Source organism: Amblyraja radiata, chromosome 17, assembly GCF_010909765.2.
Source record: "Amblyraja radiata isolate CabotCenter1 chromosome 17, sAmbRad1.1.pri, whole genome shotgun sequence".
Lineage (NCBI taxonomy): Eukaryota > Metazoa > Chordata > Chondrichthyes > Rajiformes > Rajidae > Amblyraja > Amblyraja radiata.
This window is the reverse complement of record NC_045972.1, coordinates 41,179,019-41,205,685: the sequence shown is the minus strand read 5'-3', so window position 1 is coordinate 41,205,685 and position 26,667 is coordinate 41,179,019. Positions and strand designations below refer to the sequence as shown.

Here is a 26,667-nt window from a genome sequence, read left to right as displayed (position 1 = left end):
CTTCAGCATCATTATCACATTCAGTATCTTGGTAATTTCATTTGGTTTATCCTCTAATTACTTCAACATGTGGAAAAAAATGCCTTCCATAAGAGTTGTATTGGTATGTTCAAACTGATGTGATTTTAAATGGTGCATTTCTGAATATCAGAATCCCATGGCACCAACATCTATTTCATGCAGTCAGTAATTTGTATAAATTATTTAGGATTCTGCATCTTTACTTAGTCATTATTCAGATTTGAATTATTGATGCTCGTGCATATTTGTAAGACTCTGGAGGAGAATCTCTCAGATCGTGCACCATTAGATTTTGACAATTCTAAAGTGCAATGAAAGACTTTTCGTATTTCATTGCAAGCAGTTCGGCATTACCAGAAAAAGACTAAAGTTTGATTTGAGGTGGACCTGATAGTTCATAGATTCCTTTAGTTCTTGAAATGCAAATTGCCAAATGAAATATTGAATATTCTTCCATTAGTTGAGTTTAGTTTATTGTCACATGTCGCGAGGTACAGTGAAAAGCTTTTGTTACCTGCTTGTTCCAGTCAGCAGGAAAACAATACATGATTACAATCGAGCCGTCCACAGTGTACAAATACGTGATAAAGGGAATAACACGAATAGAGGAGATTACGAGCATAGTTAAAGTAAGAGATGCTGCTGTTGGAGTGGAGATTTAACAGAGTCGAGCGATTGTAATACGTGATTGCACACAGTGACCAGAGTCGCCTGGCTTGGACACCATCTTGGATCTTATTGAATGTAGATTTTTGAGGGGATGGGCAACTGGGTTAGTCTTCAGGAGCTAATCTAGTCAGCGATAAATCCTATTTCAGTGGGGAGGAAGCTGAGAACAGCCAGTTTGGCATTTCCTTCCAGCCTGCCACTAAAACTTGTTCACCTGCTACTGAAGTTGTATGAGCATTAGCACCTTCAAGAATATACTTTGCTGGCGATGAACCCTACAGAGAGGCCGGGGGTCTCTTAGCCCGATAAATTGTAGAGCCCAGTTATTCCAAATGCAAAGCTTTTGACGGACAAAGCCTGGATCATTTCCCGTCACTCCAGCAATGTTGGTGACGTAAGCAACATGTTATTTTGTGTTGCATTTATTCCATGATTTTGCATTGAAGAAATAACCTTCAGAGACCTTTGGCCCAGCAGTGAGCCTTTGGAGTGCTGTAGGGTTATGGTGTTCAGGGAAGACTGAGTACAAATAGCAAGACTAGATTTATGTATCTAAGAAACCAACATGCTGAATCTAATGAATCTTGTCAGCACCCCAGAGGTTACACTCATTAACACTAAAGAGTTCAGCTGTTGGAGGAGCATTTGAATATTATATTCCAACATCGGAAAGGAAATCTGTGCTGAAATTTATGGCATAAAGTTCTTAAGAAGACTAGCATGACTACTTGTTAACTAGTAGAAACAAGGAACTGCAGATGCTGCTTTATACCAAAGAGATACCAAAGTGCTGGAGTAATTCAGCGGATCAGGCAGCATCTCTCGAGAAAGGGTGGATGAAGTTTCCAGTTAGGACTGTTTCATCTGAAGGGTCTGAAGAAAGGTCCGGACCCGAAATGGCACCCATCCTTTTTCTCCAGAGATGCTGCCTGACGCGCTGAGTTACTCCAGCATTCTGTATCGACTACTTGTTAACTGTTTGTTAATTTGAAGGATTCTCAATACCGGTTATATAGTAGATAACGCACCCTTTCTTAAAATGGCTTTCCTTAACTATTTTAAGAAAATCAATAAATACTAATGTTTAGTGTTAAAAATAAAAAATAATAAAATCTCTCACTGCTTTCTTCCAGGCTCAGTTAATAAAAGATAGAAATTCATTAATCCATCCAGTCAATGTGTACATGGATGAGGAGGAAGAGTTGCACATTTACCCAGAGAAGATACAGATGACGTGGACAAAAGAAAAATGTGAATCTGAAAGAAGCCGCAGTGGTGCAAACACCCCAAACAGTTTCAGAGAATTAATCAGTATTAAGCCGTAAGTGTCACATTTCTCAAGCAGAAAGTATTCTATGCCTAACACTTCATGAACTGTGAAACAGCTTCCACATTCTATGAAACTAATTATACATATTTTTTTTGCCCGGAGGTATATTGAGAACATTGTGTTAACATTCCAAAATCTAACGACAGAATTAAAAAAATTTAGGGTGGCACAGCGGTAGAGTTGCTGCCTTACAGGGCTGGAGCCCCGGGTTCGATCCTGACTACGAGAGCAATCTGTACGGAGTTTGTATGTTCTCCCCATGGCCGTGTGGGTTTCCTCCCACGTGTTTGTAGGTTAATTGGTGTGCCGAAGGGCCTGTTTCTGCACTGTATCTCTAAAGTTGTCCCACTCAATATGTTTTGCTCAGTTGGCATGAACGGGTCGCACCTTTCCTGCCAGACATTGCTGGTGAAAAGTTTAGTTCTGAGTGGCCCTTCTCTGCTGCATGACCTGGCTTCACCACTCGCTGTCGGATGACCCCTTATCTGACCTACACCTCTTCTCCAGCCTCTGCTCACAGGGTGAAAGCCTGGGATGAACTGGCCAGGGACTGTCAAATGATGGTCCTGCATTGACGACTGAGGTTATGCCAAGTGCAGGCCGTGGCGCCATTTCCATAACGCAAAATGGATGTAACGAGCGATGAAATAGGAAACATTATTTGCATTACACACACCCAATTGTTTGTATTGTGAATGCACTAGCCCACAGTAATCCCACACAATTCTCTGTAAAAACAATTCTCTGTAAAAAAAAAAGCTGCCAGTTTCACCAGAGGAGTTACCGTGGAAATTGAAAAACATTTGCATCTTTTGACACTTGTGCAATAATACGCTATTAAATAATGTACCATATAGTTTTAGCCGGCACAATAAAAAACTTTTAACTACTAACTATGACTTTATTTTGTAAAATGCGGATGGACAGGCAACTTTGTTCTGGTGAGTGAAACTCTCTCCCCATCAACATCATTATTTTTAGAACATTTGTTTCTATAAAATGAAATCTCTTAGGAATGTAGCTATTACTTTATGGCAGTAATATGTACAAAGTATAAATGTATTCTCCAAGGATGCTACTTATTATTTTCCAGAGACCAATCCAATGTAAGGAGAATGCACACGGCAGTGAAGCTGAATGAAGTCATCGTAAATAGGTCCCACGATTCCAGACTAGTTTTGCTAAACATGCCTGGACCACCAAAAAATCAAGATGGAGATGAAAACTGTATCCTTTGTCAAACATTTTCCAATTTAGCTAAAAGGTGAAACCTGATGATATTTCAGTTGCTTTTTGCCATTCAATGTTCATCCATAAAAGTGCACCAAAGGTTATGCCAAAGGGTTGCTTAATTTTTTTTTAAATCTATTGAGCTGTTTATTCTGTTTTCTTCCTTATAAAACGAAATAGAGAAGTGTTTAGACTACTTCCCCTCTTCCATTAGATCTTCAGGAAACGGGGGTTCCCCTCTTCCATTCTAGCTCTTTAGGAAACGGGGGTTCCCCTCTTCCATTATATATGAGGCTCTCACTAGGGTCTCGATATCCCACAGCCCCGTTCTAACTCCCCCTCCCCCTATTCGTAAGAAGGTCCGAGTCCCCCTTGTCCTCGCCTTCCACCCCATCAGTTGTCGCATACAGCATATAATCCTCCAACATTTTTGCCACCTCCAACGGGATACCACTACTGGCCACATCTTCCCATCTCCACCCCTTTCTGCTTTCCGCAGAGACCGTTCCCTCCGAAACTCCCTGGTCAACTCGTCCCTTCCCACCCAAACCACCCCTTCCCTGGGTACTTTCCCCTGCAACTGCAGGAAATGCAACACCTGTCCCTTTACCTCCCCCCCTAGACTCCCTCAAATGGCCCAAACAGTCTTTCCAGGTGAGGAAGAGGTTCACGCACCTCTTCCAACCTCCTCTACTGTATCCGTTGTTCCAGGTGTCAACTTCTCCACATCGGCGAGACCAAGCGCAGGTTCGGCGATCATTTCACTGACTACCTCCGCTCAGTCCGTCTTAACCTACCTGACCTCCCGGTGGCTCAACACTTCAACTCCCCCTCCCATTCCGAATCCGACCTTTCTGTCCTGGGCGTCCTTCATTGTCAGAGTGAGGCCCGGCGCAAATTGGAGGAACAGCACCTCATATTTCGCTTGGGTAGTTTACACCCCAGTGGTATGAACATTGACTTCTCTAACTTCAGATAGCCCTTGCTTTCTCTCGCCATCCCCTTCCCTTCCCAGTTCTCCCACTAGTCTTACTGTCTCCGACTACATTCTATCTTTGTCCCGCGCCCTCTCCTTACATTAGCCCGAAGAAGGGTCTCGATCCGAAACGTCGCCCATTCCTTCTTTCCAGCGATGCTGCCTCACCCGCTGAGTTATTCCAACATTTTGTGTCTACCTTCGATTTAAGCCAGCATCTGCAGTTCTTTCTTGCACATAGTGTTTAGACTACTTTAGTATCACGTGTACTGAGGTACAGTGAAAAGCTTTTGTTGTGTACTGGCCAGTACTACTTTCAAATTTAATTAACACTTTGGCTTTGTACTTTGGCTGGTTTAATCCCAAAATTCTCTAGCTTCTTCCCTTCTGCAAATACAGGCTGAGAAGTTCAGTGTAAATGTACAGAGCTTTCTCCAATGAGTAGAGAGAAGAATAAAAATGACAAAAGCAATTAAGAATTTGGAAAGTTATCAGCAAATGGTGCCTTAACTTTCAAGCCCAAGGGAAGAGCTCACTGGATATGTCAACCTCTGTTTGGGCCTAGACTGGTGAAACTCAGATTACTCCAGTGTAATGTCCAGGCCCGACTCGATCGTTATTATTATTATTATTGGACAACTGTTCTCCAAATCATATACATCATTACCATTGATTGGGCTGATCCTGAGAACTTACACTCTCCGACTGTTGGTTCAAAGTACATAGGGGAAATGTTTGTGGAAAACCTGCAATATAGAAAATGCTGACAATATTCAACAGATCAGGCAGCATCAGTAGGTAGATAATGGAGATGAAAGGCCACCAACCTAAACCATTAACTTTAATTTTCACTTCATAAACAATGTCTGACTTGCTGAGTGTTTTGTGTGATTGTTTTGTGAGCTATTTAAATAATGGTACATTTATTGTGATATTAACATATGAAAGGTGACATATTTTGATTCCTTTGACTCAAGTGAGTAAACAGGTAAGTTATTTTTGCATTGAGTGCAGATCTCTTTGACGTCCCCCTCTTTCCCCCTGCCCCCACCTCCCCTCAGCTGGGACCACCATCCGTCAATAATGAGTATTGTGAGTGTAATATATGCAGGTTAGTTAACTTAATTAACTGTTTGCTTCTCATAATTTTGCACTTTTTCCCTTCAGTGATTTCTCTCCCCACCTCAACTCCATGTTTGAATCTCTCCAATTGGATTTCTGCCTCCACTGTAGCACAGAAAGCACCAAACTAAATATCAATGACCCACCATGGGGCATAGTCTTTCCTTGGTGGCCCTATTAACTGTAAACCCAATCACTTTCTTTAGCGACCTCTTTACAGTGGCCAAAGTAACTGCAGACTTTACTTTAGACTTTAAAGATGTGGCATAGAAACAGGCCCTACGGCCCACCGAGTCCACGCCGACCAGCCATCACACCGTACACTAGCACTATCCTACACACCAGGGACAATTTACAATCTACCTACAAGCCTGCACCTCTTTGGAGTGAGGGAGGAAACCGAAGCATCCAGAGAAAACCCACGTGGTCACGGGGAGAGCGTACATACTCCTGACAATGAACATACAGACAATACCTGTAGTCGGGATCGAACCCGGGTCTCTGGCACTGTAAGGCAACAGCTCTACCACTGTGCCACAATTTATTTTTAATTTTTTTTTAAATTCTTTGACATTCCTCCACTTCCATTATTGATCCCCCGTAACTTACCCACAACAAATTGTTAACCCCATTTATCCCACAGATTCTGGCATTCATTTTGCACTCTCGGAAAAATTTACAGTGGCCATTTAGCTACCAGTCTGTGAGTGAAGCCAGATGTGGTGAAAACCCACTTAGTCGCAGTCCAAACTCCAACTGCTAAGGTCAGGATTTAGTTTCTGAAGCTAAAAGAAAGTAGCTTACTAACCATTGCTACCCTTCCTTTTCAATAGTTTTCATTATCCTACAGTAAACGAACACAATATATGACCAAGTTCTGTTGAAAAACTATCTTTGGGACCTAATCGCATTTACATGTCCTCTCAAGGTGATACCATTGTCAGGCATGTATGCTGAACAGTATTTATCTCTTCATAATCTCTGCCTTTGATATCTAGTGTCTGTTGTTATGCAGTTTATCTAATCTTCAATAATGGATGAGAGCTAAACATTGATTAGCTCCCAACCAAGCTCTAGATTCTCGCCGTTAATACTCTCTGATCTTCTGTGGATAAACAAGGCTGCAGTTGCTACGTCCAAGATCATGCTAAACTTTTTTGATTTGACTTCTGGGCATTGCTCGATACAATGATTTGTTTTACTCAAATATAATGTAATCCACAGACACACATCCTGTAGTCTTTCCTGGCCTCCCATCATTCACAATACTATATGTTAGAAACTTACAAAATTCTAAAGGGGTTGGACAGGCTAGATGCAGGAAGATTATTCCCGATGTTGGGGAAGTCCAGAACTAGGGGTCACAGTTTAAGGATAAGAGGGAAGTCTTTTAGGACCGAGATGAGAAAATCATTTTTTACACAGAGAGTGGTGAATCTGTGGAATTCTCTGCCACAGAAGGTAGTTGAGGCCAGTTCATTGGCTATATTTAAGAGGGAGTTAGATGTGGCCCTTGTGGCTAAAGGGATCAGGGGGTATGGAGAGAAGGCAGGGATGGGATACTGAGTTGGATGATCAGCCATGGTCATATTGAATGACGGTGCAGGCTCGAAGGGCCGAATGGCCTACTCCTGTACCTATTTTCTATGTTATGTAGCAATGTTACAAAATTTTGAGATTTTAAAAATCAAGTCTGCCATTTATCCCATCAGATAAAGCATAAAAATAAGTTTAATTTGACACCTAATTCACTTTCATATCTCAAGTATTTAAAAGGTTATGGCCATTTTCATACTGGGAAATGAGCATCTTGTTCCCTATTGATTTTCTATGGACATAACAAAAAAGCTGTGATCGTGAACAGTCAAAAGCCCATAACTTTCTTAAAAATTAAGAGAACTGAATGAAATTTTCAGTTATCATAGATTGAAGCATTCTGAAACAAATATAAAATAATCTTACTTGGATGACCTGAAATTAAAGCATATAATTAGTTAGTTACCTAATTGTAGCTAATTTCAGACTTCAATTACTAGATCTAAACATCTATCCATTTCTTAATAAATGATTAACATTTTTAAATAGCCTAAATGTCCAAATAATATTCACAAATAATTCACAATAAAACATGATTTTTAAATCTCATTTACATTAATTTATAGACCAAATGGAAGGAATTTAGTGTTCAATTGCTGTAAATAAATGCCCATTTAAATCAGCTTTCCAGTGGGTCCCTGTAAAGCGCTGGTTTAGAACGTTCACATTGCGGTAGATTTGTGCCCCAAATGCCGAGAAAAATACTGCGGGATATAATGGGCCCAAAATGAGCTACTCGCAATATTAAACTTTGTATAAAGGGATCTTTAGAAGCCCTTTTTAATGTAAAAATATACAGCTTACCTTCTGTTATTTGCTTTATGAGACCCTGCGGTTGCTGGTGGTCGCGGGTTTAGAGATTGATTTTTAAACTACTATAACTATTATACGAGGCCTTTAAAACTAATAATAGCTTTTGCGACGGGGTCTTCCAGCGATTTTTCGTTAATAATTAACTAGGCTGAACATCTTCGATTTGAACAGCCTAGAGAAAATCGCATTTTAAACCCGCCCCCTCTAAACGGCGCCAAAATCGCGCGCACCCGCAGCGACAGATTTTCAGCGACGCTTCAGGTAGGCTTTGCAACATACCTATGTTATGTTCACTGAAATCTCTTGTTTCTGTTCCCATCCTGATCTGCCCCACTCACCAATTGCACTTCGTCCCCAAGCATGTAAAATTAAAAATTCTCATCCATGCTTTTAATTCTATAGATAGATGGGTCTCCGTTTTGAGTTTTTGTAACCTCCTTCAACCCAAATGTTTTCCATCACACAGAACTAACTCTCTATTCTCTGACGCTGCAGCATTGTGGAAGATTTCTCCCTATTTACTAAATAGTCTAGCAGTCCAGATCTTGTGCTCTGGATTTCTCCCTTAAACCAACCTCTCCACCTGCATCTGATTGGTATCTCCCTAAAACTCTTGTTTCTGTCTCCGAACCAGCATCATGTCCTTTGGCAGAAATTTCATTCTCATTATTATTTGGCAATGCAGCACAAAAGCAGCCCAATTGTTCAGTCCAGTGTGTGGTCCAGTGGTCTACTTTTTCAACCTTCTCCTGTTTCTGATTGAAACCTGAGCCGGGGCAGCTCCCCCCCCCCCCCCCCCCCCCCCACCCCCTCCGGGTGATCTGCCCCGGGTCGGGACTAGTCGAACATCGTGCGGCTTTCGGAGCTTCCCGACGCCGGTCTCAAACAGAGACTGCGAGCTCCTTGATGTTAAAATCCGTAGGCCGTGGTTGGAGCGTTGATCCCAGGCAAGGAATCTGCTCCGATGGCAAGTCCACGTCTCCGCGGTGGGGCTCAAAGTCAGTCCCGAGCAAGGCCTCCAGCTGCACGATGTTAGGCTGCCGAGCGACCGGAGATACGATCCGGGAAACAATCGCATCTCCGGCAAGGTAAGAAATTGAAAATAGGTTTCCCATGACCCCCCGCCTAAAACAAACCGGAAAACATGAACACATTTTTTTTAACACACTAAAAATAACAAAAAAAGGCGTAAAGGGCAGACAGATTGTTGGCGAGGCTGCCATCGAAGCATCACCCGGTGGAAAATGTAGGATAGCATTAGTGTTCAAGGATTACTGGTAGGCGCAAACTCGGTCCGCCGAAGGGTCTGTTTCTGCGTTGCAATCTCTAAACTCTAAACTGTATCCATTGAAAGAGTGCTAGACCCCAAAATGGGGGATTTATTTTAATATAATTGTGCAGTTAATCATGCCATTTGGATTCCAAAAATGTTAATATTTTCTTCCTCATCTTGGTTGCCTACAGGTAGGTACTGGATTTCCCATTTATGTAGCATTCAACCAATGTCTGAAAGGCTATTTAAAAACAGGTTGTATTTTCAAGTTTCCTTGACGTGTTGATTTTAGATATGGAATTTCTTGAGGTCCTTACAGAAGGGCTGGAGAGAGTATTGCTGGTCCGAGGTGGCGGCTGTGAAGTCATCACGATTTACTCCTGAACATGACTACTTTCCAAAGACCTATGTGATGAAAACGTGACCACAGAAAGCATTCCAAAAACTTGTGTATTCTGATCCACATTTGTCAAACAATGTATCCCGTGGGTCATATTCCAAGCCCAGAGTTTGTAATATGAAGCTTTTTTTTAAAAATAATGTCCAATATCAGAGTCTAGAGCTCCTAAGTGCAATTTGAATATACAATGCTACAGTGAAGTGGATGATTGTATATGTGAAAGGAGAACTTTTAGTAAAGAGTACACAATACCCTTTACCTCTCCAAACATAAGTTTGGAATTTGGCTTTGAATAGATGTCTGGTGTGTCAGTGTTGAGCTTTGCACTGCTTTTATTTTTCAGCTAAGAATATGTTTCTATAAATGAGCGGCAGAAGTAGTTTGACTGTCAGGCAGCCCTTTATACACTGAACTTTGTACACAGTGGTACAGCTGGTGGTCACTCCAACACTACAGCCCCTCTATTACATAACATGGATTTCAAAATATTTCAACTAGTTTCGATGTTTAGTCATGAATGGCTTTTAAGTCTTTTTCATGGTAGATGCTAATTATGAAATAGTGGGATCCAAACTATCCAGCTGTATCGTGCCAAGGTTTGGGATGCTATAATGGGCAAAGACAAACTTATTTATTTAGTATTTATTATTTTTCAGTGCTGTCTTTTCCTGCAGAATAGAGTGAGAATAATTAGGACCATCAGTTGGCGGACTGTATTTTGATGTATGTATACTGCTCCCACGTGTACAGAGGCTGAGGCCGCTATGACCAGCGATGGTGAGCTTGCACAAGAGAGGAGCTGCTAAATGTTCAGTTTAAAACTTTTTACAAAATACTTGTCAGCTGTAAAATGATTCTAGTATTTGGAGCTGTTTTGTCACCATGATGTGCTTGTGTTTGTCGTATTAAAAGTAAATAGTCATCAGAAATGATATTTTTCTCAATAAAGAACTATATAAAACAAACTTTGGTTCCATGTTAAAACTTTACTGTGGTGGACAGCCAACTCGAGGTTCAAATTCACAAGCCGTGCAGTACATTTTATGATTAAGCGTTTTCCAATCACATGCTGATGTATTGCTTAAACTGCAAGAGCCCAGCGTGTTACTTTCACAGCTACAACTTGTTCCACTGTGTTGGAAGGAACTGCAGATGCGGGTTTACACCGAAGATAGACACAAAATGCTGGGGTAACTCAGCGGGTCAGGCAGCATCTCTGGAGAAAAAGATTCCATCTGTAAAAGGCTTCTGACTCGAAATGTCACCAACTCCTTTTCTCCAATCTGCTTGACCCACTGAGTTGCTCCAGCATTTTGTGTCTATCAATAGGTTTATGGTTCAACCCAAGATGTAAGATGATCATCAAACCTGGATGAGGAACCTCACTGAAACCTTAAAACTGGATTGGACCAGCCTTGGTGACCAGTTGTGAATCAATCTACCTTAAGTGAGCCCTGCCTGGATACTGCCTAGCAACCACTCCACAGACTCGAGGGGTGGAAAAGTGCAGATAAGGGGTAGCAGAAAAAGCGATGTATGGTTTGTAACTAAGAGCATCGGCCGTGGGAAGGGAGAGCATCTGTCCAAGGCCACGTGTCTCCCAAATTGGCCAATTTGTAATAAAGAGAGATTGTTCTGAAAGTTAACTGGTCTCCGCGCGAATATTTCTTACTTCTGACAATTGCACATTTTAGTTTTAAATTCTCTGAGCGTTCTTCTCATTCCAACCTTTCACCAGCAATGTGTTCAGTAGTTACGGCATTTATATAAGCTGCTTGTGCAGCTGGAGTGGTATTCAATCGGCATTTAAAAATTAATTTATTAATTTTAATGACTTTAAAAAACACAAGTTAAATTAGCCCAGCAAACACAATAATCCGCTGCGTCCAATTCAGCTCATGCACCAATGTTGTGCTGACTGCTCGTTCATTAAATGGCCAGCGGGGCTAATTCCATTATTTATTTGCATGTCCTAATTTTGCTTTTAGTTTTGTAGTTTAGTTTATTGTCACGTGTGCTGAGGCAGAGTGAAAAGCTTTTGTTGTGCGCTAACCAGTCAACGGAAAGACAATACGTGATTACAGTCGAGTAATTGTATAAATGCACGATAAAGGGAATAACGTGTATCCATGTTCCTGTCTAACTATTTCTTAAATTATGGGATAGTCCCAGCCTCAACTACCTCCTCTCGCAGCTTGTTCCTTACACCCACCACCCTTTGTGCGGAAAAGGTTACCCCTTGGATTCCTATTAAATCTTTTCCCCTTCACCTTGAACCTATGTCTTCTGGTCCTCGATTCCCCTACTCTGGGCAAAAGATTCTGCATCTATTGATCTTGTAAACCTCTAAGATCTCCCCTCCCCTCATTCGGGATGACAGATGGCACAATGGGCTAAGTGTTCGGCTGGCAACCGGAAGGTAGCTGGTTCGAATCCCGCTTGGAGTGCATACTGTCGTTGTGTCCTTGGGCAAGACACTTCACCCACCTTTGCCTGTGTGTGAATGTGTGTGAGTGATTGGTGGTGGTCGGAGGGGCCGTAGGCGCAGATTGGCAGCCACGCTTCCGTCAGTCTGCCCCAGGGCAGCTGTGGCTACAGAAGTAGCTTACCACCACCGAGTGTGACTGAGGAGTGAATGAATAATGCGATGTAAAGTGCCTTGAGTATTAGAAAGGCGCTATATAAATCCCATCCATTATCCTCCAGTACTCCATGGAATAGAGACTCGGCCTCCTCAACCTCGCCCTATAGCTCACACCCTCTAGTCATGGCAACATCCTCGTAAATCTTTTCTGAACCCATTCAAGCTTGACAATATCTTTCCTATAACATGATGCCCAGAACTGAACGCAATACTCTAAATGCGGCCTCGCTAACGTGTTTGACTGGAGAGATGGTGTAGGAATGAGAATTTATAAACTTCTGATGTATCTCAGCAGGTGGGACCTGTACAATATGAACAGGGTCCACCTCAGTAGAAGTGGGACCAAAATCCTTGGAGATGGATTTGCCGATGCTTGTAGGGACAGTTCGAACTCGCTTGGCAGAGGCATGGTAACCTAGAGGTGAATTCAGGAAGGAGAGAAACAAAGCCAGAAGGGGAAGTTTGAAAAGGGGAAGTGAAATGAATAGCAGGAACCAAGGCAAGTTGAAAAAGGGGTCAAAACAAGAAACATTGTTAAAATGTCAAAATTACAAAATGCTGTGTCGAAATGCTCACAGCATTCAGAATTAGATGAATTAATGGCATAAATAGAAAACAAGCATGATCTAACTGCCTTCACAGAGGCATGGACACTCTCCCATTGATTTGACCTCTAAAGTGCAAAGCTCACATTTACTCGAATTAATGTCTATCTGCCATTGCTCTGCCCATTTCTGCAGCTGATCTATATCTATATCTTGCTGTATCATTTGGCATTGCCACCGATTTTTGTGCCATTTGCAATCTTTCCAACAAACCTTTCTGCATTTTCAATCATGTCATTTATATGCATTGTAAACGGCATAGGTGCAAGCATCAATCCATGTAGAACACTGGCGGTCATGGACCTCCAGCCATAATCACTACCCTCTGTCTTCTATGGGTAATCCAGTTCTCAATCAAAACTACCAAACCACCTGGATATTCTGGATCCATTTTATAGTCAAAGGATCATACCACATGGGAACAGGCCCTTCAGCCCAACTTGCCCATGCTGACCAAGATGCCCCATCTATACTTGTCCCAGCTGTCCACATATGGCCCATTTCCTTCTAAACCTTTCTTATCTATGTACTTGTCTAATTGTTTTTTAAATGTTAAACGCCTCATCCAGCTCCTTTGTTATAGATGCTCAGCACCCTTTGTGTGAAAAAGTTGCCCCTCAGTTTCCTATTAAATCTTTCCCCTCTCGCCTTATTGATTTGTATTTGTGAGTATGTGTATATATGCACACACTGAACTTTTTTTTCCCTCTCTTGTTTATTTTATTGTTTACAGTGTATGAGGTTTACATATTCTGTGTGCTGCTGCAAGTAAGAATTTCATTGTTCTATCTGGGACATACGACAATAAAACACGCTTGACTTGACTAAACCTTTGTCCTCTGGTTCTTGTTCCCCCTACTCTGGGTAAACGACTCTGTGTATCTGCCTTACTGAAATCCACATAGTCCACGGCCCTATCCTCATCAGTCACATTAAACATTTCATAAACGGACCGACCTTATATCATGTGTGATTATTTGAATAATTGATCCTAAACACAATCACTTGACACTTTTACAAGGAATGAAGTTGCCAAGACACCCATTCTTGCAATTTTTTTTTATTGTGGCAAATGTAAGAAATATTAGATAAGCTTCAAAACGATGAAAGAAAGTAAAAATGAGGTCACAGTACACATTTTCACGATTATACAAGGGAAACAATATTACTGCAGGGCAGTAAGTCCAGGAACACACTGAATAATAGACAACAGAAAATTTGACTCTTTCATTTTTGTTTCCAATAAGGCAACAAATCTCAGCTTTGCATCTATATTGCATGCTAAACCAATAGTGTAATACATTTAATTCTATTTTATTGACCTCCCTTGTCTAAAAAAAATGGAATGATAGATATTGTTACTGATGGAATCCCGAATATTTTGTGGCCCTGTTGCTATCCTCTCTGCAAATCTCGTCGAAATGCCGTCCTGTCACACAGGGCTATTGGTGAGGATGGATTGTATTCTGCTTCAAAGAGCTGTATTGCAATTTGAAATAAAAGCTGAGTGTTTCGTAAGGACGGAAGAAGAGAATTGGTTCAAGTGCATTTAAGAAATAAGTTAAGAGTGAAAAGAGGAGCATCATTGACTGTCAGTTATCGATATCTTTAATGGCGAGTGTGAAGTTATTCCATGTTAAAAAATAGCATTGGCTTTGTATGTTGTACTGTTGTCAAGCAACTGAATGGCCCTCTCATCGGCTAGAGTGTGGTTCTGAACTCCCATCTAGCTCACTGCAGACCTATGTACTATATTTAATCGGACTTCAATGGTATGTTTAGTTTAGAAAAAAACGAATCTATTCTATTTATAGTTTAGAGATACAGTGCAGAAACGGGCCCTTCGGCCCATCGAGTCTGCGCCGACCAGGGATCCCTGTACACTAGCACTACCATACACACGAGGGACAACTTAGATCTTTGGAGTGTGGGAGCCAAGCGGAGCACCCAGGGAAACCCAAGCAGTCACAGGGAGAGTGTACAAACTCCGTACAGACAGCACCTGTTGTCAGGATCGAACCCGGGTCTCTGGGGCTGTAAGTCAACAACTCTAAGGCTGTGCCATATCTTTGTACTAAATGCTGTACACTTCATTCTTCATCTGTGCACTGTGGACAGCTTGATCCTATATTCATGTAAAGTCTTTTCTCTGACTGGACAGCACGCAAACAAAAGATTTTCACTGTACCTCGGTACACATAAGAATAACAAACTAACGTAAACTAAAGTTGTTATTGAAAACAGGAAAAAATACCAAATTAGTTAATTAAATCTAGACCATTTGTGTAAAGTTGAAATGTATTTAAAGATGTCAATATTCAAACAGTTCACTAGTAAAAATTGAAATGCAGAATTATTCTGGAATTTACTGTTTTCATCAGTTAATTTACATATTTCTTGGAATGTGACAGAATAAAGGGCCCAAGACCCAATTAAGAAGAGATTATCTATTTTTAATATGCTGCAAAATATATTTGTTTCTTTGGTCAGCAAAAATGATACTGAAGGTGTAACGAGTTAACTCTTTGTGAAGAGACAATGGGTTACAACTTAAAATAGACACAAAATGCTGGAGTAACTCAACGGGACAGACAACATCTCTGGAGAGAAAGAATGGGTGACGTTTCGGGTCGAGTCCTTTCTTCTGACTAGTCAGGGGAAAGGGGGGTGGAAGATTGCAACCTTCACGTGGTCCACCCTGTTTCGACGAATGCAATCAACCTAGCGTGCACAAACAAGATCAAATAGAAACAGTTGTCATACAACTTTAGGCTGTGCACGCCATACGCAAGAAGAAGAGGACGGGGAAAGGGAAACGAGAGAAATATCTCTCCAGCATTTTGTGTCTATCTTCGGTTTAAACCAGCATCTGCCCCTCCTTCCTAAACATGGGTTACAGCTTCACAGTTTTGTGTTAGTTATTGTCATCTAAGCATCGACCACCATAGAAATGGTTACAACTCACATTTGTCAATAAAATAACATTGTGAATCACCCTCAACCCATTCGTGAAAGTCAGTTGTCGAGCATGACCTTCAGATATGAGATTCACACAACTGTGTTATTAGGTGTGCCAGTGTACCTCTTACAAAGGAACATGCCACAAGCAAGTCCCTTCCAGAGTATTGAGAACTGCAGGTGCTGGTTTACAAATAAAAGACACAAAATGCTGGAGTAATGCCGGGTCAGGCAGCATCTCTGGAGATGATGAATAGGTGATGTTTTTCAGGTCTGGACGTTTTTTAAGTCCTGACCCGCGACGTCACCCATTCATGTTCTCAACGGATGTTGTCTGACCCACTGAGTTACTCCAACACTTGATGTCCCTTGCAGAGTATTACATTTGCAGTGGATTGTGGCAATGAATGGATGGATGCTAGAATAATGGGAGCAGCTGCAGGAGTGTGTTTATGGATGGACAGGCAGAGGAAGAAAGGTCAGAAGTAACTGGACAGGTTGACCAAGAACATTGCCTACAATAGGTGTGCAGGTATTTTCTTTGTGCAGTGAGGGTGGGAGGGTGGGAGGAGGTCTGGCCTTGACAAGAGATAACGAGGCTGTGTCGAGTTGTTGCAATAGTGGCGACTAGTTTGGCCACCAGTAGATCGTCCACTAAATGCTGGAAAATCCCTCAGCGGGGCAGGCACTATCTGCGGAAAGAAAAGCTGAGATGGCGAAAAACTGCAGATGTTGAAATCTTGAGTAAAATACAAATACAAAGCGCTGGGTCAGGCAGGTTTTGTGGTGGGAATGGAGGGTGATATTTCAGGTCGGGACCCAGCTTCCGAAAGAGAAGCGGAGATGACGTTTGGGGAAAAGACTCACCTTCATAAAATGAAACCATGACTTTATCCCACATTGTCCCGAGACGCCTCCTGAGCTACAGAATGTTTTCAACATTTTCTGTTTTTATTTTACTTCCAGCATTTGCATTTTTTTTTTTTAAATGTCATAATTTAAGTTTATCCAGTCTAAGCAACTCAGCACTGTGAGACCACCCAGCACACGGTACAAGGGATAAGTTTGCTGTGTTCTTAAAAGTCCTCATCTTCTTTGTGGAATTGAATAATAAGTGAATTTAAGGCATGCGTTTCACATTAGTGGGAGGTCTACATTACCCTTGCCAGAACAAAAAAATCTCGGCCCATCTCACACTTCCACGCTACTGCTTGGAGGTGATGTGTTGTCAAACTTTCAGCTGTTCGGTTCAGATGGTGCACATGATGGAGGTGATGATGATGGATATGATGGTGAAAGCAGGATGTGCTGAGCTGCTTTGTGACGTGTTTTTCGATGGGAGAAGATTCCGGAGATTCAAGCGGCAGGCGTTATCAGCTTCCTTGGAGGGGATTTCCTTTTCACTGGGCGACAAGTACTTCAGTTCCTGTTTGACCTGTTTAAAATAAATAATATTCATCAACAACGCCTGAAGGGTTATTTTTAAACGGAGAGTCCCTCGTGCTGGATTCTCCCACAAGCGAAATCACCGTCTCCACATCCACACTGTCAAGATTCATTCAAATTGTCGGTGTTTTTAGAATCTAGCGGGCCAACACGATGGCCCAGCGGTTGCTGCCTTAAGGCGCTAGAGATCCGGGTTCGATCCTGACTACGGGTGCTGTCTGTACTGAGTTTGTACCTTCTCCCAGTGATCTGCGTGGGTTTTCACCGGATGGTCCGGTTTCCTCCCACGCCCCAAAAATGTACAGGTTTGCAGGCCAATTGGCTTCGGTAAAGATTGTAAATTATCCCTAGTGCGTAGGATAGTGTTAGTGTACAGGGATCGCTGGTCACCTGTATCTCTAAACTAAAAACTATTTAAAAAAAACTAAACTGGCATGTGTGGGACAAGATTTTTTTAAAGGGCAGTACAGTGCCACAGCGTTAGAGTTGCTGCCTTACAGTGCCAGACACCAGGGTTCAATCCTAACTACGGGTGCTGTCTGTACAGAGTTTGTACATTCTCCCCATGACCTGTGTGGGTTTTCACTTTGGATGCTCTGGTTTCCTCCCACACTCCGAAGAAGTACAGTTTTTTTGGTTAGTTAGCTTGCTATAATTGTAAATTGTCCCTAGTGTGTTAGTGTATGGGGATCGCTGGTCAGCACGGACTGGGTGGGCCGAAGGGCCTGTTCAGGTGCTGTATCTCTAAACTAAACTAAACTAAACTAATCTAAATTAAGATTCCTCTGGATAATACACTGCACTACATTCAATCAGATACAGACCAGCCAGTATCTCTGGAAAGAGGAACAAGATCTTAACCAACCTTGTTTCATAGGAAAGTTCCCAAATTCCAGATATTAATCTGGGAAAGCTCTAAATTGCTTCCGACACATTAACATCCCTCCTTTATTAAAGGGACCGAAGTACGTACACAATACTCTAATACTTGCCCGTGCTTTTGTATTTAATTCCACTTGCAATAAATAATAATGTCCTTTTAGTTTCCTGGTTTAGGGGTGACTATGTTTGTTCTGTATTGCAGTGAGCGTTTAGTTCACTGTCAGTGTAAGGCAGCAACTCTACCGTTGTGCCACTGTGCCACCCACCGCGAGGGGGCCAATAGTCATATAAGCTGCTCCGACGTAACAATCGATGTATAACTGGAAACTGCAAACAATCACTTGTTTAGGACAATAATCGCCAAGAAATATGGAGGCCAAGAGATTCCAGGAAAACACCTTTAGGAAGTGCTGTTGTGAGGATTGTGTAAGCATTGGCACTTCCAATCTAAACAGTCAGCTGGATAATAACAGAAATTACTATCTGATTACAATGTGGGACAAATGTCGGGAAATGAAGAAAATATTATTAGCCTGTTTTAGCTTGGAAAAGATTTGAAACATTTCCTATCCATAGATGGCTCTTGAATTGTATATGTGGGTCTGTCCCAACTCACAGATGACCCTGCATGGCACAAACTGTTATTTTACTACATTGACAAATGTTTGTACATTACTCCGGAACTCAGTCCTTGTTTGTCGCTCAACTTCATGAACTACAGCCAGATCTTGTCTTGGAGTTTCCAATATCAAAAATGATTTTTTCTAAGTTTTACATAATTAGGTTTGACATGAGTAAACTCTTTCGATTGCCAGAGCTAAATTAATCAAATAACTTGTTTGAATGACAAATCTATTCTCTGTCCTAAATGTAGTGATGTTGTCTTTTAGTTTACTTTAGAGATCCAGTTTGGAAACGGGCCCTTCGGCCCAGCGAGACCACACTGACCAGCGATCACACTAGCACTATCCTACACACTAGGGACAAATTACAGTTTAACTGTAGCCAATTAACCTACAAACCTGCACGTCTTTGGAGTGTGGGAGGAAACCGGAGCTGCTGGGGAAAACTCGCTTGGCCACAGGGAGAATGTACGGACTGCGTACAGACAAGCACCCATAGTCAGAATCGAACCTGGGAGTCTGGCGCTGTAAGGCAGCAACTCTACCGCTGCACCACCATGCCGCCATGACAACTTCATATGATAATCTGCGGAGGTTGGGAGTGTAGGAAGGAACAAAGAAGATGCTGGTTTAAACTGAAGATGGACACAAAGAGCTGGAGTAACTCAGGGGGACAGGCAGCATCTCTGGAGAGAAGGAATGGGCGACGTTTCGAGTTGGGTCGGGTCTGAAGATGTCACCCATTCCTTCTCTCCAGAGATGTTGCCTGACCCGCTGAGTTACTCCACATTTTTGCATGGAAAGATCTTTGATTTCCTTGACAGTCCCTTGACTTCTCAATTCAGTTCCTGGATTTCCAAATCACCATCAAACATGAAGTGGATAAACTAAAGTGGCGAATACAATGGAAAACTAAGTTGAAAAAGCCACAGGGAAATAAGATGATGAGAATGGGATGGGACTTGTGACATTTCATCCCTGGGGTTGACGAGCATCCTTTGATGTTTTATGGTGAAGATGTTATTTTCCCACGTATGTGCCCCACTAGTTTCCTGTTGAAAGCACGAAAGATAACCACAACTTTCCACAAAACCGAGTTATGCACATCAACCACATCACATCCCCTTATTTTGCTATGGCTTTTATCGAAGGTTTAATTTCACCAAGATCATTTGGTAAACATGTATATTTAAACAAATTTAGTTTTGTGAGGCAGTATCAGATGAGACAAATGTCGTTTTGCTCAAAACCTTTCATGTGCCTTTGACATTTGAAAAGTGAAGACATTTGTTCTCAAACCACGGCGGGCATTTGGACAATCTTTCACTTAAGACCAGCGGGAACGTATTTTCTCCCAGGCCTGTTAGCCCACCTACTGAGGAAGTCATATGTTGTTTTTACAGCACCATTTCATCCAGTCCAACTGCACTCAAAGTCATCAAGAAGACTTATCAAATACCAGCTACGACACAAGGTGCTGTAATAACTCCGTAGGTCGGGCAGCATCTCTGGAAAAACATGGATGGGTGACCTTCTCGGCCGAGAACCTTCTCCCACCCTGAGGAAGTGTCTTTATCCAAAATATAATCTATTCGTCCTCCAGAGAAGGTTTTCCGGGCCTGTTGAGTTATTCCAGCACTTTGTGTCTTTTTGTGAACTAACGGGCATCTGCTCTTCCGTGTTTTTACACTAAAATACCAGTTAGATGCCTGCTGACTGTAATATCATATGGCAGCAACGATGACTAGACACTAGATCCTAGAAAATAGACCAACCTGACCCCCCCCCCCCCAACCAACCCACCCCATGTGCTACCTGCCCAAATTCTCCCCTCTCGCCAAACCTCACCCTTCTATTGCCCCATGCCCGACTGACTCTAACCCAGGCTCCCCAACCCAACACAACCCTTCCCCCACCTGACCCCCCAAGCCCAAACCTACATCCTCCCTGCCTAAATATAACAATCACGACACTGTCTACTTGAAACCAACCCTAACTCTTCCGCTCAAATCCAAGACCCATCCCTTGACACGCCACTCCTTAAACCTGACCCCTAATAAAGTGTCTCCTCACCCTTCCGACATCCAACCTCTCATATCTAAACCTCAACCATAACGCACCCAAAACCAACCCAAACTCTCCCAAACACAAAACCCGACCTATCATACCCCACTTCCTAACCCGAATCCTAAAACATTGTCTCCCAGTCTTCCTGAATCCAACCCCTCATATCTACACGCCAAACCTAACCTACCAAAAACCAACCCTACCTTCATCTAAAACCAAAACCGAATCCCTAATACCCAGCCTCCTAAACCCAATCTGCCAATGAATGTGACCCCAAACCTTCCACCTCCTCTCCCCAATCAAAGAGTAACGGACTTACCAAGCTGATTCTGTCGCAAGTCTTCCACTCCCAATCATTCCTCTACGTACACATGCCGCTGGTCTACCTCGATCCAACCTTACCCCATCTTCGTTAGAAACTACCCATGGGATGTGGGGGAAGAGAATGTTCACGTCTATCCTTTAACACTAACAGCTCCAGAGAGGGGTTGCCTCATCGGCACTGCACCAGTGTCATTATTCCACACGGAGTAAGCACACTTTCAAAGCAAAGCCACCTTTCTTTCATAGTTTGTGTAGGAAGGAACTGCAGATGCTGGTTTAAACGCAAGATAGACACAAAATGCTGGAGTAACTCAGCGTCTCGACCCGAAATGTCACCCACTCATTCTACCCAGAGATGCTGCCTGTCCCGCTGAGTCACTCCAGCATTTTGTGTCTATCTTTCATAGATCATAAGTTCATCATTTCATAAGTCATAGGAGCAGAAGTAGGCCATTTGGCCCATCATGTCTACTCCGCCATTTAATCATGGCTGATCTATCTTTCCCTCTCAACCCCATTCTCCAGCCTCCTCCCCATAACTCTTGACATCTGATTACTGATCAAAATCCTGTCAATCTCCACCTTAAAAATACACAATGACTTGGCCTCCACAGCCGTCTGTGGCAACAAATTCCACAGATTCACCACCCGCTGACTAAAGAAATTCCTCTTCATCGCCTTTCTAAAGGTCCGTCCTTTTTTCCTGAGGCTATGGCCTCTGGTCCTAGAATCCCACTAGTGGAAACATCTTCTCCACGTCCACTCTATCCAGGCCATTCACTATTCGGTAAGTCGCCATGAGGTCCACCCTCATCTATATCTAAACTCCAGCGAGTGCAGGCCCAGTGCCGGCAAACTCATGCCTCTTCAAGTCAGCCTTCTTACCTCTTCAACTCTCTGAAAGACTCGGAGAAAGTTGTTTCGCAATACAGCTTTTATTTCTTCGTCCTGCCATTTCCGCTTCAGCAATTCCGCAATGAGTGCAGGATATTTTGACACGTCTTCAAGACCCTGGGGAAAGCTGCAACCCACCACAATGTCAGGAAATATTTGGCAACACACAGTAACAAAATAATTAACCGTTGGGAGTCACGTTGCATACAAACCTAGGGACGCCATCATAGTCCCCTCCTATTCCAATCGACTCGGATCCAGCGATCTTCTTGATGTGGTCAAAATGATCTGTAACCGCAGCAGCAAGTTGTAAAATAGACGTTGATAAGAAGTTCAGAACTCTCTAATATCATGCCAACAAATTTCAAACGTTAAGGACGTAGGGCATAGGATTAAGGTGACAGACGGAAAGATTTAATAGGAATAGATCGGGTAGACGCACAGAGTCTCTTGCCCAGAGAAGGGAAATTGAGAACCAGAGGAAATAGGTTTAAGGTGAGGGGGGAAATATTGAATAGGAAACAGAGGGGTAACCCCTTCATACAAAAGGTGGTAGGGGTATGGAACGAGCTGCCGGAGGAAGTAGTTGAGGTAGGTACTATCGCAACGTTTAAGAAACAACTGCACAGGTACATGGATAGAACATGTTTAGAGGGATATGGGCCAAACGTAGACAGGTGGGACTAGAGTAGTTGAGACATGTTGGTCGGTGTGGGCAAGTTGGGCTAAAAGGCTTGTTTCCACGTTGTCTGACTCTATGACTCTGTGAAACAAACTGGAGTATGAAATCAATGGGTTGAGCAGCACTGTGGGGTGGTGGAGGGAGGGGGGGGGAGAACTGTCAATGTTTCTGATCTCAACACAAAATGTTGACCATCTCAATGTCTCCACAGATACTGCCTGCCCCATTGGGGTGGAAGATTGCAACCTTCACGTGGTCCGCCCTGTTTCGACGAATGCAATCAACCCGGCGTGAACAATCAAATAAGATCAAATAGAACAAGTTGTCCTACAACTTTAGGCTGTGCACGCCATACGCAAGAAGAAGAAGGAGAGCCTGCCCCACTGAGTTCCCCCAGCAGTTTTTCTCAATGCTCCAGATTCCAGTATCTGCAGTCTCCTGCCTCTCAAAATGTAAGGAATTTGTTCAATATCGTCAAAAATAATATTTACTATAAAATGAAGTCTACTGAATGTATGTGCTTCAGATGTTTCATTAGCTTCTATGGATTTACACCATGTAGAAACTGACATCGATGTTGACAAAAGTATGGTTGCAAGCTATTACCAGAAGCTAACTGTAGCTGATAGGGTGGTTCGGTTGCATGAATCAACTAGAGAACATTCCTGACCTACTGTCCGCCTTATTGACTAACTTTAATCAGACTTTACTGGACTTTATCTTGCACTAAAGGTAATTCCCTTTATCCTATATCTGTACACTGTGGACGACTTGATTGTGATCATGTCTAGTCTCTCCGTTGGCTGGACAGCATGCAACAAAAACGCTTTTCACTGCACAGATGATAATAAACTAAACTGAACTAATTAATAGTTAAACTGGGCAGCACGGTGGCGCAGCGGTAGAGTTGCTGCCTTACAGAGCTTACAGCGCCGGAGACCTGGATTCGATCCCGATGGGTGCTGTCTGTACGGAGTTTGCACGTTCTCCCCGTGACCGCCTGGGGTTTCACTAAGGTCTTCGTTTTTCCCCCCACACTCCAAAGATGTACGGGTATGGCAGCAAATTGGCTTGGTAAATGTAAAAATTGTCCCTAGTGTGCGTAGGATAGTGTTAAAATGCGGGGATCGCTGGTCGACGCGGACTTGGTGGGCCGAAGGGCCTGTTCCACGCTGTATCTCTAAACTAAACTAAACTACATCTGCCCACACTACATCATGGCTAATCGTGCCTGAAGAAGGGTCTCGACCCGAAACGTCACCTATTCCTTCGCTCCATAGATCTGCCTGACCCGCTGAGTTTCCCCAGCATTTCTGTCTGCCTTTCATCAAAAGGTACAGTAGTTAACTTGGTTGAAATTCAGGAGGAGATAAAAATGTGTCCCTTCTAAGGGGAATCAATTCTTCGGTAAGACACAATGAAAGGGCAAAAATGCTGCAGAGCACAAGACAATTTCCTTCTCCAAATATATCAGCGTGAATCCCCTACCTGCGACTTTGGAAATGTCCGCTGTCCCCTGACAGGATATATAATTGGAATAAAAGTTTACCATCACCAGGCCTGCTTTCTCTTTCTGTAAAACAAATGTTGATCAGTTCAAAATGTGTAGGAAGGAACTGCAGATGCTGGTTTACACCTGGAGAGAAGGAATAGGTGACGTTTCGCGTCGAGACTCTTCTTTGGACTGAGAGCCAGGGGAGAGGGAGACACAGCGATAAGGAAAGTGGTGTCCGAAGAGAAGGAAAATGTGGAATGAATCATTATTAGCTAGGAGAAAGTTACAACATAATATTTGTACATAATGCCATGATCATATTGAATGGCAGTGCAGGCTCGAAGGGCCGAATGGCCTACTCCTGCACCTATTGTCTCTGTCTAACAAAGCAAACAGAGATAAAATGCTTCCAGGGGGACAGTCAGACTGGTTAGAGAACTGGGAATTGGGAGGGGCTGGAGAGAGAGGGAGAGAAAGCAAAGACTATTGGCAGTTAGAGAAGTCAATGTTCCTACCGCTGGGGTATAAGCTGCACAAGCGAAATATGAGGTGCTGTTCCTCCAATGTGCGCTGGGCCGCACTCTGACAATGGAGGAGGCCCAGGACAGAAAGGTCAGTGTGGGAACGGAAGGGGGAGTTAAAGTATTTAGCAACCGGGAGATCAGGTAGGTTTAGGCGGACTAAGCGGATGATGTTCAGTGAAATGATCGCTGATCGGAACGACACTGTTTGCTCAGGTGTAGAAATTAGATTGCATTCAATTCTGCGGCATTAAAACATGGGTGCATTCAGTATTAACAGCTCACCTCAACACCTCGGCAAAAACCATCACGCTGGAAGATTCATGAGGATGTTGCCAAGACATGAGGGCCTGAGCTATTGGGAGAGGTTGAGCAGGCTAGGACTCTATTCCTTGATCTTTGAGAAGTGTATAAAATCATGAGAGGAATAGATCGGGTAGATGCAGAGTAGGGGAATCAAAAACTAGAAGACATAGGTTTAAGGTGAGGGGGGAAAGATTGAATAAGACATGTTGGCCGGTGTGGGCAAGTTGGGCCGAAGGGCCTGTTTACACACTGTAAGACTCTATGGCTCTATGGGATAAATCATACCCAGAACCAAAATGACAGGCGTGTTAGTCCTGACATAACCAGGAATCTGTACATATAAACACAGCTGTCAACAATTTACAGTGCATTAGTCTCGGCAGGGTGTCAGCCTTTAAAAACATTTGCTGCATGTTAACCAGACACTCCAACCCCCACCACACATGCCGCAGAGAAGGGAGAAATGAGGAACACTGTTCTGTATGGTGCAATACACCAAGGAAAACGTCATAACCTCACAAGATTCTACCTCGTAATATCAAGTCCATCATCGGCTCTGACCTCCCTACAATCGAGGGGATCTATCGCAGTCGCTGCCTCAAAATGTTTGCCAGCATCATCATGGATCCACACCATCCTGGCCACACACTCATCTCCCCGCTGCCTTCAGGTAGAAGGTACAGGAGCCTGAAATCTGGCTCAGGAATAGCTGCTTCCCCACAGCCATCAGGCTATTAAACTCAACTCAAACAAAACTCTGAACATTAATAGCCCATTGCACTTTATCTGCTTATTTATGTGTGTGTATATATATTCAATGGTATATGGTCACACTGATCTGTTCTGTATTTATTTATGCCTACTATATTCTGTTGTGCTGAAGCAAAGCAAGAATTTCATTGTCCTATAGAAACATAGAAACATAGAAAATAGGTGCAGGAGTAGGCCATTCGGCCCTTCGAGCCTGCACCGCCATTCAATATGATCATGGCTGATCATCCAACTCAGTATCCCGTACCTGCCTTCTCTCCGTACCCCCTGATCCCTTTAGCCACAAGGGTCCACATCTAACTCCCTCTTAAATATAGCCAATGAACTGGCCTCAACTACCTTCTGTGGCAGAGAGTACCTATCTGGGACACATGACAATAAACTCTCTTGAATCTCGAAAAAGGCAAACTAGGTACGTTCATAAGTTCTAGGATCAGAATTAGGCCATTCGGCCCATCAAGTCTACTCCGCCATTTAACCATGGCTGGTCTATCTTTCCCTCTCAACCTCCCCTCCCCAATCTTGACACATCCCCAATCCTGGACTTCCTGCTCGTCACTTTAATTTCATGTTTCATGGATCCTGTTGTGTTTTATGACTGTTGGCAGAACAATCTCCCTCCTGGGATAAATCAAGGTCTATCGTATCCAATCATGCCAAGCCTTGCCCCTGGTAATTTCACCATTGTATCTGCATCATGCTACCAAAAAGCTGCACTGTCAATCACAAATGTGTAACTTTATACGCTGCATAAGAAAGTGTCAAAGAGAAGTTCTCGACGGAATTGAGTCAAAATCACTTACAATCAAACGGAGAATATTATCTGGAACATTCCTGGGATGATTGCAGATGGCGTAAGCTGAGGAATGACTGAATATAACTGGAGCCTTGGAGATGCGAAGCACAGTTTCTGCTGTGTCTATGGCGGTGTGCGACAGATCTACGATCATCCCCAGTCGATTCATCTCCAGAACCACCTCCTGGAAATTCAACGACAAATTCCACAATGTAGTTACACA

The 26,667-nt window shown here is 42.9% G+C and overlaps 2 protein-coding genes across 4 annotated transcripts in view; one reads left to right on the top strand and one right to left on the bottom strand.

Annotated features, from left to right (window-relative positions):
* Nucleotides 1-10,395, top strand: part of slc12a4 (solute carrier family 12 member 4) — a 77,035-nt gene extending 66,640 nt beyond the window's left edge. For both annotated transcript variants that reach the window (XM_033036310.1, XM_033036311.1), the window contains exons 22-24: nucleotides 1,824-2,011; nucleotides 3,114-3,247; nucleotides 9,323-10,395. In XM_033036310.1, coding sequence (XP_032892201.1) covers nucleotides 1,824-2,011; nucleotides 3,114-3,247; nucleotides 9,323-9,414 — 414 coding nt within the window. In that variant the 3' untranslated portion in view covers nucleotides 9,415-10,395. The remainder of the gene's footprint in view (nucleotides 1-1,823; nucleotides 2,012-3,113; nucleotides 3,248-9,322) is intronic.
* Nucleotides 10,396-16,542: 6,147 nt separating this feature from the next.
* The window catches only part of LOC116982825 (dipeptidase 2-like), a 35,965-nt gene continuing 25,840 nt past the window's right edge, over nucleotides 16,543-26,667 (bottom strand). For both annotated transcript variants that reach the window (XM_033036308.1, XM_033036309.1), the window contains exons 7-11: nucleotides 26,452-26,628; nucleotides 24,044-24,128; nucleotides 22,086-22,161; nucleotides 21,865-22,000; nucleotides 16,543-17,072 (exon numbers count right to left, since the gene is read on the bottom strand). In XM_033036308.1, coding sequence (XP_032892199.1) covers nucleotides 16,887-17,072; nucleotides 21,865-22,000; nucleotides 22,086-22,161; nucleotides 24,044-24,128; nucleotides 26,452-26,628 — 660 coding nt within the window. In that variant the 3' untranslated portion in view covers nucleotides 16,543-16,886. The remainder of the gene's footprint in view (nucleotides 17,073-21,864; nucleotides 22,001-22,085; nucleotides 22,162-24,043; nucleotides 24,129-26,451; nucleotides 26,629-26,667) is intronic.